The sequence below is a fragment of the Oncorhynchus mykiss genome, chromosome 16 (assembly GCF_057628025.1).
Source record: "Oncorhynchus mykiss isolate SJ-2025 chromosome 16, ASM5762802v1, whole genome shotgun sequence".
NCBI classification, from domain to species: domain Eukaryota; kingdom Metazoa; phylum Chordata; class Actinopteri; order Salmoniformes; family Salmonidae; genus Oncorhynchus; species Oncorhynchus mykiss.
This window is the reverse complement of record NC_143037.1, coordinates 73,416,359-73,430,000: the sequence shown is the minus strand read 5'-3', so window position 1 is coordinate 73,430,000 and position 13,642 is coordinate 73,416,359. Positions and strand designations below refer to the sequence as shown.

Genomic DNA, 13,642 nt, shown 5'->3' with positions numbered 1-13,642 from the left:
AAAACATATACATGATCAACTACAAATCCACTAATACTACATGTAAATTGTAAAATATACAGACCACAAATTCCAATTGGCTATAATTACATTTGTTAACATTATCCTCAGCTCTGACATCTTCCACAAAATTTGGAACCTAATAACTACCGTAGGAAGTAACCTTGGGGAAAATCCTCTACATTATCATTAACAGCAGACTTGTACATTTCCTCAGTGAAAACAAGGTACTGAGCAGATGTCAAATTGGCTTTTTCCAAATTACCATACGACAGACCACGTATTCACCCTGCACACCCTATTTGACAAAAAACAAAAAAACAAAACAAAGGCAAAGACTTCTAATGTTTTGTTGACTTCAAAAAATCTTTTGACTCAATTTGGCATGAGGGTCTGCTATACAAATTGATGGAAAGTGGTGTTGAGGGAAAACATAGACCATTATAACATCCATGTAGACAAACAACAAGTGTGTGGTTAAAATTGGCAGAAATCACACACCATTTCTTTCCACGAGGCCGTGGTGGGAGACAGGGATGCAGCTTAAGCTCCACCCATTTCAACATATATATCAACAAATTGGCGAGGGCACTAGAACAGTCTGCAGCACCCAGTCTCACCTTACTAGAATCTGAAATGTACTGTTTGCTGATGATCTGGTGCTTCTGTCACCAACCAAGGAGGGCCTACAGCAGCACCTAGATCTTCTGCACAGATTCTGCCAGACCTGGGCCCTGACAGTAAATCTCAGTAAGACAGAAAATAATGGTGTTCCAAAAAGGTCCAGTTGCCAGGACCACAAATACAAATTCCATCTAGACACTGTTGCCCTAGAGCACACAAACAACTATACATACCTCTGCTTATACATCAGCACCACAGGTAACTTCCACAAAGCTGTGAACGATGTGAGAGACAAGGCAAGAAGAGCATTCTACGCCATCAAATGGAACATTTGACATAACAATTAGGATCTGGCAAAAAATACTTGAGTCAGTTATAGAACCCATTGCCCTTTATGGTTGTGAGGTCTGGGATCTGCTCACCAACCAAGAATTCACAAAATGGGACAAACACCAAATTGAGACTCTGCTTGCAGAATTCTACAATCACCTAAAAGGAATTGATTCCCAAACCTTCCATAACAAAGCCATCGCCTACAGAGAACCTGGAGAAGAGTTCCCTAAGCAAGCTGGTCATTGGGCTTTGTTCACAAACACCAACATACCCCACAGAGCCCCAGGACAGCAACACAATTAGACCCAACCAAATTGTGAGAAAACCAAAAGATATTACTTGACACATTCGAAAGAATTAACAAAAAAACTGAGCAAACTAGAATGCAATTTGGCCCTAAACCCGAGACTACACAGTGGCAGAATACCTGACCACTGTGACCTACCCACAATTAAGGAAAGCTTTGACTATGTACAGACTCAGTGAGTATAGCCTTGCTATTGAGAAAGGTTGTCATAGGCAGACCTGGCTCTCAAGAGAAGACAGGCTAAGTGCACACTGCCCACAAAATGAGGTGGAAACTGAGCTGCACTTCCTAACCTCCTGAAAACTATATGACCATATTAGAGACTCATATTTCCCACAGATTACACAAACCCACAAAGAATTAGAAAACAAATACAATGTTGATAAATTCCCATATCCATTGGGTGAAATTGCACAGCTTGACATCATGGGAAAATCAAAATAGATAACAGATAATAGATAACAGAAACAGGTTGGCAGCAGCACTTTTCACATGGTTTCATCATCACATCATCAGAGACTGGCTGGGTTTTCCCACACACACACACACAGCCCTTGTGGCACAATGCACTCAGGTGGGACTAATGCTCCTGCTGATGTAATGAATGAAGGATAGAGAGATAGAAAGATAGAGAGAGAGAAAGAGAGATGGCATGTACTTTACTATGTACCTACTTAGCTGTCATAAAGCTTCTAACTCTTAAACACTGTTCAATAATGCATTATGCTTGCCTGAGAGACCTTAGCTTATTTTACCTCATCCCTTCCCCCCTGATCTCTCTCTCTATCTCACACACACACACGCACCGCATAAATAATTAAAGGTGAATTAATTCACCTTGAGATTGAGATTGGGCTTTTAAATTTGAGAAAACCGCATAGGGAGGCTCAGAGAAAGAATTGACAGGTATAGTTCTCCACTGTACTGAATGAAGTGACGGGTATAGTTCTCCACTGTACTGAATGAAGTGACGGGTATAGTTCTCTACTGTACTGAATGGAGTGACGGGTATAGTTCTCCACTGTACTGAATGAAGTGACGGGTATAGTTCTCCACTGTACTGAATGAAGTGACGGGTATAGTTCTCCACTGTACTGAATGAAGTGACGGGTATAGTTCTCCACTGTACTGAATGAAGTGACGGGTATAGTTCTCCACTGTACTGAATGAAGTGATGGGTATAGTTCTCTACTGTACTGAATGGAGTGACGGGTATAGTTCTCTACTGTACTGAATGAAGTGACGGGTATAGTTCTCTAATGTACTGAATGGAGTGACAGGTATAGTTCTCCACTGTACTGAATGGAGTGATGGGTATAGTTCTCTACTGTACTGAATGGAGTGATGGGTATAGTACTCTACTGTACTGAATGAAGTGACGGGTATAGTTCTCTAATGTACTGAATGAAGTGACGGGTATAGTTCTCTAATGTACTGAATGGAGTGACAGGTATAGTTCTCCACTGTACTGAATGGAGTGATGGGTATAGTTCTCTACTGTACTGAATTGAGTGATGGGTATAGTTCTCCACTGTACTGAATGGAGTGACGGGTATAGTTCTCCACTGTACTGAATGGAGTGACGGGTATAGTTCTCTACTGTACTGAATGAAGTGACGGGTATAGTTCTCCACTGTACTGAATGGAGTGACAGGTATAGTTCTCCACTGTACTGAATGGAGTGACGGGTATAGTTCTCTACTGTACTGAATGGAGCGTATGGGTGGTATGGTAAAGCTTGAATACATTTTGTCTAACACTAGTGTCCTGATGCCTTGGGAAGAGTGCAGTACAGGAAGGAAGGGTACAGTACAGGAAGGACTGAAGAAAGGTTACCGGACAGGAAGGAAGGGTACAGTACAGGAAGGACTGAAGAAAGGTTACCGGACAGGAAGGAAGGGTACAGTACAGGAAGGAAGGGTACAGTACAGGAAGGAATGAAGAAAGGGTACCGGACAGGAAGGAATGAAGAAAGGGTACCGGACAGGAAGGAAGGGTACAGTACAGGAAGGACTGAAGAAAGGTTACCGGACAGGAAGGAAGGGTACAGTACAGGAAGGAAGGGTACAGTACAAGAAGGAATGAAGAAAGGGTACAGTACAGGAAGGAATGAAGAAAGGGTACCGGACAGGAAGGAAGGGTACAGTACAGGAAGGAAGGGTACAGTACAGGAAGGAATGAAGAAAGGGTACCGGACAGGAAGGAAGGGTACAGTACAGGAAGGAATGAAGACAGGGTACCGGACAGGAAGGAAGGGTACAGTACAGGAAGGAAGGGTACAGTACAGGAAGGAATGAAGAAAGGTTACCGGACAGGAAGAGTACAGTGAAGGTTGGACTTTTTTACCTTTATTTAACTAGGCAAGACAGTTAAGAACACATTATTATTTACAATGACAGGGTCATACCTGGACAACACTGAGCCAGTTGTACGCCACCCTATGGGACTCCCAATCATGGCTGGTTGGGAGTCGGCCTGTAGTGACACTTCTAGCAGTGAGATGCAGTGCCTTAGACCGCTGCGCCACTCGGGAGCCCAGTACAGTACAGGAAGGAAGGGGTGGGTACAGTACATAAGGAATAAGGTACCATTTGAGACCTGTCCCATGTGTGATAGGACAGGTAATATCTCATCCTTCTCCCCTGGCAGATAAATGTGTGGGTGGTTTGGACCCTATTCATCCCAATGAGCCACGGAGGAAGCTGAGAGTCTCGGGAAATTGGATGGATTTTTAGATGGCCATGGACACAAACCTCATTTTGTCCTCCAACCCTACACTAGATCCAGTCGAAATAACACTTACAGGACACTCCTGAGCCCTGCTGTCATCAGCCTGTCTGAGCTATAAGATCGGCAGGCCATTAGGGAGATGGAGGGGAGATGTCCAGTGTTTGTGGGGTTTTTGTCCTACTTTCATTGTGTGTGTGTGTGTGTGTGTGTGTGTGTGTGTGTGTGTGTGTGTGTGTGTGTGTGTGTGTGTGTGTGTGTGTGTGTGTGTGTGTGTGTGTGTGTGTGTGTGTGTGTGTGAATGTGTGAGTCTCCCCGTGTGTGTGTGTGTGTGTGTGTGTGTGTGTGTGTGTGTGTGTGTGTTTGTGTGTGTGTCTCCCCCTGTGCTATCATACTGTATGTCTTGATAAACTGCCAGAGCAAGAGTCAGTGGTTTTGTTAGTGAACACCTAAAGGCCTGTGGATCTCTCAGTTCTCAGCTGAGTTCAGAAGAACAGACTGACTGTAAGCTGAAATCAGTCTAATTCTTTATTCATTTGTGAAAAGAAAACAACTGAAGAGATCAAGGTGTGCTTTGAGGAGTGTTTAGAGACTGTCGTCCTCTGTCAATGTGTGTAGTTTGGTTCCAGGAAATGGAGGATTCCCATAGAAAGAGGACAGGTGGAAGTCCCATTATGACGCATGGTCCTGTCAACACTAAATGCAATGAACACATGATGGAGCTTTTATCTCTGTTTCTCTCTCTCTTGTTTTGTAGTGGTATCCTTGGGAAGAAATGTGGCACCATCATCCTGTCAGCCGAGGAGTTGGGGAACTGCAGAGTAAGTACACAATCATTTAACTGTCACCTTCTCATTTCATTCCTACAGTCAACCAAATAGAGTACAGCATAATGTTTTAAAAATGATACTGGAGAAATTCACCTCATTATCAAAACATAAGATATACAAATCTACTAAATGTGTTAGCTAGGCCATTGAGAATAACCAGTCTATTAGAGGTAGTTAGGCCATAGAGAATAACCAGTCTATTAGAGGTAGTTAGGCAATAGAGACTAACCAGTCTAGTAGAGGTAGTTAGGCCATAGAGAATAACCAGTCTAGTAGAGGTAGTTAGGCCATAGAGAATAACCCGTCTATTAGAGGTAGTTAGGCCATAGAAAATAACCCGTCTATTAGAGGTAGTTTTAGCCATAGAGAAGAATATGTGTGGTATATATTGTCTATATACGACACCCCCTCAGGCCTTATTGCTTAATTGTTTGAGCCATATGTTGCTGGGTCCATTAACAATGTTGCTGGTTCCGTTAACAGTGTTGCTGGGTACGTTAACAATGCTCATTGGCTTTCTCTCTGTGGCTCTAAGTGAGACCAGTAAATAATAACTTTACAGCATTAAAGCCCTGCTAGTGGAGCAAGGGGAAGAGAGAGAAGAGACGAACGAGGGGAGAGAGTGGGGAGAGAGAGAAGAGAGGAACGAGGGGAGAGAGTGGGGAGAGAGGAGCAAGGGGAGAGAGGAGCAAGGAGAAGACAGGAACGAGGGGAGAGAGTGGGGAGAATAACCCGTCTATTAGAGGTAGTTAGTCCATAGAGAATAACCAGTCTAGTAGAGGTAGTTAGGCCATAGAGAATAACCAGTCTATTAGAGGTAGTTAGGCCATAGAGAATAACCAGTCTATTAGAGGTAGTTAGGCCATAGAAAATAACCTGTCTATTAGAGGTAGTTTTAGCCATAGAGAGGAATATGTGTGGTATATATTGTCTATATACGACACCCCCTCAGGCCTTATTGCTTAATTGTTTGAGCCATATAGTAGGAAGATACCGTCTACAACTTTCCAGTATATGCTAGGCCTATAACCCACTAATAACTTGTCTATTAGCCATGTGTTGTAACATATGAAGATTGTGTCCAACAAATATGGTGAACATCAGACCCATATTCTGTATAACAGAAGGTACTACAACCCTCCAACCCTCCCATTGACGAAAATGGTCACGTGGCCTTGGCTTGCCGTACGAAGCAGGCAGACAGAAACATTCAGTTACTGTTCGATTGAACGTTAGAATGGACAAAACGAGTGATCTAAGCGACTTTGAGCGTGGCATGATCGTCAGTGCCAGGTGCGCCGGTCCCAGTATCTCAGAAACGGCCGTCCTCTTGGGCTTCTCACTCACGACAGTGTCTAGGGTTTTACCGAGAATGTGGCGACAAACAAACAAACATCCAGTCAGCGGCAGTCCTGTGGGTGAAAACATCTCGTTGTGGAGAGAGGTCAAAGGAGAATGGCAAGAATCGTGTAAGCTAACAGGCGGGCCACAACCGACGAATAATGGCACTGTACAACACTGTTGTGTCGATAATGGCATCTCAGAACGCACAATGCTCCTATCAGCTAAAAACAAGAAGACGAGGCTTTAGTGGTCACGCAATCGCCAACACTAGACAATTGATGAGTGGAAAAACAATGTTGCTGGTCCGTTAATAATGCTGCTGTATCCATTAACAATGTTGCTGTGTCCGTTAACAATGTTGCTGGGTCCATTAACAATGTTGCTGGTCCATTAACAATGTTGCTGGTCCATTAACAATGTTGCTGGTCCATTAACAATGTTGCTGGTCCGTTAACAATGTTGCTGTGTCCGTTAACAATGTTGCTGGGTCCATTAACAATGTTGCTGTGTCCGTTAACAATGTTGCTGGTCCATTAACAATGTTGCTGGTCCATTAACAATGTTGCTGGTCCGTTAACAATGTTGCTGTGTCCGTTAACAATGTTGCTGGTCCATTAACAATGTTGCTGGTCCATTAACAATGTTGCTGGTTCCATTAACAATGTTGCTGGTTCCATTAACAATGTTGCTGTGTCCATTAACAATGTTGCTGGTTCCATTAACAATGTTGCTGGTCCATTAACAATGTTGCTGGGTCCATTAACAATGTTGCTGGTCCATTAACAATGTTGCTGGGTCCATTAACAATGTTGCTGTGTCCGTTAACAATGTTGCTGGTCCGTTAACAATGTTGCTGGTTCCGTTAACAATGTTGCTGGGTCCATTAACAATGTTGCTGGGGCCGTTAACAATGTTGCTGGTCCGTTAACAATGTTGCTGGGTCCATTAACAATGTTGCTGGGGCCGTTAACAATGTTGCTGGTCCATTAACAATGTTGCTGGGTCCATTAACAATGTTGCTGTGTCCGTTAACAATGTTGCTGGTTCCATTAACAATGTTGCTGGTTCCGTTAACAATGTTGCTGTGTCCATTAACAATGTTGCTGGTCCGTTAACAATGTTGCTGGTCCATTAACAATGTTGCTGGTCCATTAACAATGTTGCTGGTCCATTAACAATGTTGCTGGGTCCATTAACAATGTTGCTGGGTCCATTAACAATGTTGCTGGTCCATTAACAATGTTGCTGGTCCATTAACAATGTTGCTGGTCCATTAACAATGTTGCTGGTTCCGTTAACAATGTTGCTGGGTCCATTAACAATGTTGCTGGTCCATTAACAATGTTGCTGGGTCCATTAACAATGTTGCTGGGTCCATTAACAATGTTGCTGGTTCCGTTAACAGTGTTGCTGGGTACGTTAACAATGCTCATTGGCTTTCTCTCTGTGGCTCTAAGTGAGACCAGTAAATAAGAACTTTACAGCATTACAGCCCTGCTAGTGGAGCAAGGGGAAGAGAGGAACGTTGGGAGAGAGAGAAGAGAGGAACGAGGGGAGAGAGTGGGGAGAGAGGAGCAAGGGGAGAGAGGAGCAAGGAGAAGACAGGAACGAGGGGAGAGAGTGGGGAGAGAGGAGCAAGGGGAGAGAGGGAGTAGAGAGGGAAAGGGGAGAGAGGGAAAGGGGGAGAGGAGGAAGGCGGGAGGGTGAAGAGAGGAGCGAGAGCATCAAGGGGAGAGAGGAGCAAGGAGAAGAGAGGAACGAGGGGAGAGAGTGGGGAGAGAGGAGCAAGGGGAGAGAGGGAGAAGACAGGAGTGAGGGGAAAGAAATGGGAGAGAAGAGCAAGGGGAGAGAGGGAGTAGAGAGGGAAAGGGGGAGAGGAGGAAGGCGGGGAGGGTGAAGAGAGGAGCGAGAGCATCGTGGGGAGAGAGGGGGAAGACAGGAGTAAGGGGAAAGAAATGGGAGAGAAAAGCAAGGGGGGAGAGAAAAGCAAGGGGAGAGAGGGGAGAGAGAGGAGCAAGGGGAGAGAGGGAGGAGCGAGGGGAAATAGAGGAGGAAGAGGACAAGGGAGGTAGGGGAACGAGGCCCACTTCCCACTATAAAGGGCCATTGAAATTGAACGGACATTTTTACATCTAATTTCTACCACAAATATGGCTGCCGGTCTACAGACTAATCCTTCTCTGGTCCCCAAACCCCCAATGGGAAATCCTGTAGCATGGCTGTTCCCACAGTCTTCTGGTCCCCAAACTACCAATCCTGTTGTTTCCCATCCAGAGGTAAAGAGCGCTGCAGCCTAACTGACTGACTGGTGATGATGTGTTATCCCATAGCTAATGGCAAGCTCTACCAGCCTGTCAGCATAATGTTGGTTAATGCCAGGTCGTGTCTGATATGGTGCTTTTACAGCCAGCTGGCAGAGCCCACTGGTTAGCAGTCTCTGATGAACATCTCAATAGTTGATTTGTTTCTGGGTGCGGAGATTACTGGTTAGTTACAATATCCTGTACGTGGTTATTGACCAATTATTTCTTCAAGCTACTTTGTTTCTTTGTTTTTTTTTTGTTGTGAACAATTGTTTTTATTGAGTCATAAAATGACAATCAGTGCGAAACAATAACATTTTACTGTGAGTTTCTTAAGTACTGAAGACTGGGATATGAGTCTTGACAAGGTCCTGGTGTCAGTAATAAAGTATGGTGGTGTATCAGGTGTCAAGTGATGGTTCCATATTGGTATTGCTGAGTCATACAACAGGCGGCCATCTTGTTTTGCTTCAGATACAGCCGGACGACACAAATGAGACAACCTCAATATCTGTCACTTCCTTCTATTATCTTAAGACAGAAAAGCAACATCTCTTGACGGAGACAAAGATAATTAGACCAAGATAACTCGTAGAGTGATTATGTCTGAATAGAAAACAGCAATACAGCAGCTGGCATCCATTTAGTCACCACAAGTTGTAATCAGCAATGCATTTTTTTTTTTCTCCTTCAAACCAACAATGTATTTTATTTCCAACTGTGTTGATGGGATATTACAGAGGTCATCAGAGCTACTCGGTTTGCTACACAAGAGGTATTAAATTTAATTCTACAATATTACATCCACCAGCTATTCTCTCCCAGGCACTGTTCCAAAAATCCATATTACTAGCAAATGGGTAATAAAGCAGTGTACTGTATTGAGTATACATTCTAAGTGGCATGCTAGTGTGGATATTGGAACACAGCCTAGGGTCTGTGCTTTGAACGTATAAAGGCTATAGCCCAGTTAGTTGTGGGCTGCTGGCCAAGACATACCTGAATTCAAATAGAATCTCTTTTATTGGTTCCGTTGTGCAAGGCAAGCTCAATCAACGGCAGCTTAAGTAAACAGATCCTATTTGAACCAGGTCTGCGAGCCCAGTTGTGGGCTGTTGTCCAAGGCCTGGAGCAGTGTGGTGGTTCGAGGGGCAGGTCAGAGGATGTACTGTGAGTAATGTGGGTCATGAGGATCGATAGAGCCAATGTGTTCAGGCCCAAGAGCACCCATCACTAGCCTGGCCTGAATAAATCAATTCATTGGGATCGCTAGAGAGAATGTGTTCAGGCCTCGACAGCACCCACACAATCACGCATGTGACATAGACCTAATGGCTATTGGTTACACTTTAGAGAGAAGAAAATGGTTTTGTCCACACAGGAATAAATTACAACTTGGTGAAAATAGGGCTTCCATTTATATCTATCGATATGCTGCAGTCTCATCCCCTGTACTGTACTATATTATATTATACTGTACTGTATTATACTATACTGTACTATACTATATTAAACTTTACTGCATTATACTATACTGTACTATACTATATTATACTGTACTGTATTAAACTATACTGTACTAAACGATATTATACTGTACTGTATTATACTGTACTATACTGTACTATACTATATTATACTGTATTAAACTATACTGTACTATACTATATTATACTTTACTGTAGTATACTATAATGTACTATACTGTATTATACTGTATTATACTATACTGTACTATACTATATTATACTGTACTGTATTATACTATAATGTACTATACTGTATTATACTGTGCTGTATTAAACTATACTGTACTATATTATATTATACTACATTAAACTATACTGTACTATACTTTAGTATACTGTATTAAACTATACTGTACTATACTATATCATACTGTATTAAACTATACCGTACTATACGAAATTATACTCTATTAAACTATGCTGTACTATACTATATTATACTGTATTGTATTCTTCTATACTGCACTATACTATATTATAATGTACTGTATTATACTATACTGCACTATACTATATTATACGGTATTAAACTATACTGTACTATACTATATTATACTGCATTAAACTATACTGTACTATACTATAGTATACTGCATTAAACTGTACTGTACTATACTATATTATACTGTATTAAACTATGCTGTACTATACTATATTATACAGTATTAAACTATACTGTACTAAACTATATTATACTGTATTATACTATACTGTACTATACTATATTATACTGTACTGTATTAAACTATACTGTACTAAACGGTATTATACTGTACTGTATTATACTATAGTATACTGTACTATACTATATTATACTGTATTAAACTATACTGTACTATACTATATTATGCTGTACTGTAGTATACTATAATGTACTATACTGTATTATACTGTATTATACTGTACTATACTATACTTTAGTATACTGTATTAAACTATACTGTACTATACTATATCATACTGTATTAAACTATATCGTACTATACAAAATTATACTCTATTAAACTATGCTGTACTATACTATATTAAACTGTACTGTATTATACTATATTATAGTGTACTGTATTATACTATACTGTACTATACTATATTATACTGTACTGTATTATACTATACTGTACTATACTATATTATACTGTATTAAACTATACTGTACTAAACTATGTTATACTGCATTAAACTAACTGTACTATACTATATTATACTGTATTAAACTATACTGTACTATACTATAATATACTGTATTGAACTATGCTGTACTATACTACATTATACTCTACTGTATTATACTATACTGTATTATACTGTACTATACTATATTATACTGTACTGTATTATACTATACTGTACTATGCTATATTATACTGTACTGTATTATATTATACTGTACTATACTATATTAAACTGTACTGTATTATACTATATTATACTGTACTGTATTATACTATACTGTACTATACTATATTATACTGTACTGTATTATACTATACTGTACTATACTATATTATACTGTATTAAACTATACTGTACTAAACTATGTTATACTGCATTAAACTATACTGTACTATAGTATACTTTATTAAACTATACTGTACTATACTATATTATACTGTATTAAACTATACTGTACTATACTATATTATACTGCATTGAACTATGCTGTACTATACTATATTATACTGTACTGTATTATACCATGCTGTACTATACTATATTATACTGTACTGTATTATACTGTACTATACTATATTATACTGTATTAAACTATACTGTACTATAATATATTATACTGTATTAAACTATACTGTACTATACTATATTATACTATACTGTATTATACTATACTGTACTATACTATATTATATTATACTGTACTGTATTATACTATACTGTACTATGCTATATTATACTGTACTGTACTATACTATAGTATACTATACTGTATTATACTGTATTACACTATACTGTACTATACTATATTATACTATACTGTATTATACTATGCTGTACTATACTATATTATATTATACTGTACTGTATTATACTATACTGTACTATGCTATATTATACTGTACTGTACTATACTATAGTATACTATACTGTATTATACTATACTGTACTATACTATATTACACTGTACTGTATTATACTATACTGTGCTATGCTATATTATACTGTACTGTATTATACTATACTGTACTATACTATATTAAACTCTACTGTATTATACTATACTGTACTATACGTAAGGGATAATCAACATGGGGCTGTGAGTTCTCTGGAAGATAATGAACAACGTGGAAGGTGTGTTCCACAACACGCTCACAGAGCGGAACTGACCTTCCACCGAGTTGCATTATTTTCCAGAGAACGCATAGATCTCCTCCGTGTTGATTATCCCTTTTATACCATGGCTATAATTTAACACATTTGCGTCTAGAAATGTGTTCAGTTGCAGGTAGAAAGAAATGTGTTCAACATCCACTGAAGTAGCCTGTAGGTTTAGAAGATAGTTGCTGTACAGTTGCCTTGGTAACCAAACAAACAGACTTGCTAGTTTAGTTTACCAAACCATCAGGTCTAGCTTGCTATTATGACAATTTAATCCAACAGTAACGTTTTCAATTCGACTTTTACTTTCAAAAGCAGCTCAAACATTGAACATGTAAGAATGAACTGAATTAATTCATTTTTGGAACAGCCAGAAGAGACAGAATTGACATACCGGGTGTTATAGGGAAGTAATGCATGCTCTAGAATGCCCTTCAAGCCAATCAGAAACTAGTAGTCAACAATGCTGTGGTATAATGCATTATAATATACTATACTGTACTTTACTGCAATATACCGTATTATACTATACTGTATTACACTTTACTATACTGTATTATAAACTGGGTGGTTCTAGCCCTGAATGCTGATTGGCAGACAGCCGGAGTATATCAGACCGTATACCACGGGTATGACAAAACATGTGTTTTTACTGCTCTAATTACATTGGTAGCCAGTTGATAATAGCAATAAGGCGCCTCGGGGGTTTATAGTACATGGCCAATATACCACGTCTAAGGGATGTGTCCAGGCACTCTGCGATGCGTTGTGCGTAAGAACAGCCCTTAGCCGTGGTATATTGGCCATATAACACACCCCCTTGTGCCTTATTGCTTAATTACACTATTCTGTACTATGCTAAACTGTATTATACTATACTGTACTATACTATATTATACTGTATTATACTATACTGTATATACTGTACTATATACCATATTATACTGTCATATACTATACTGTACTGCTGTATACTATACTATAGTATACAGTATCATACTATAATGTACTGTATTATACTATACTATAACGTATCATACTTTACTGTATTATATTGTATATTGTATAATGTATTGCACTATACTGTGCTGTACTATACTGTATTATACTGTACATACTATACTATATTAAACTGTATTATACTATACTGTAATGTGTTATACTATACTATAAAGTATCATACTGTACTGTATTATACTATACTCTGCTCTGCTGTATTATACTATACTGTACTCTACTGTGCTATACTGTACTATACTGTACTGTACTATAATGTATTATACTGAACTGTACTTTTACACTAAACTATACTAT

The 13,642-nt window shown here is 39.6% G+C and overlaps 1 protein-coding gene across 2 annotated transcripts in view; it reads left to right on the top strand.

Annotated features, from left to right (window-relative positions):
* The window catches only part of LOC110492786 (copine-5), a 193,148-nt gene that overhangs the window by 106,593 nt on the left and 72,913 nt on the right, over window positions 1-13,642 (top strand). For both annotated transcript variants that reach the window (XM_036947697.2, XM_036947698.2), the window contains one exon: window positions 4,749-4,812. In XM_036947697.2, the coding sequence (XP_036803592.1) occupies window positions 4,749-4,812 (64 nt within the window). The remainder of the gene's footprint in view (window positions 1-4,748; window positions 4,813-13,642) is intronic.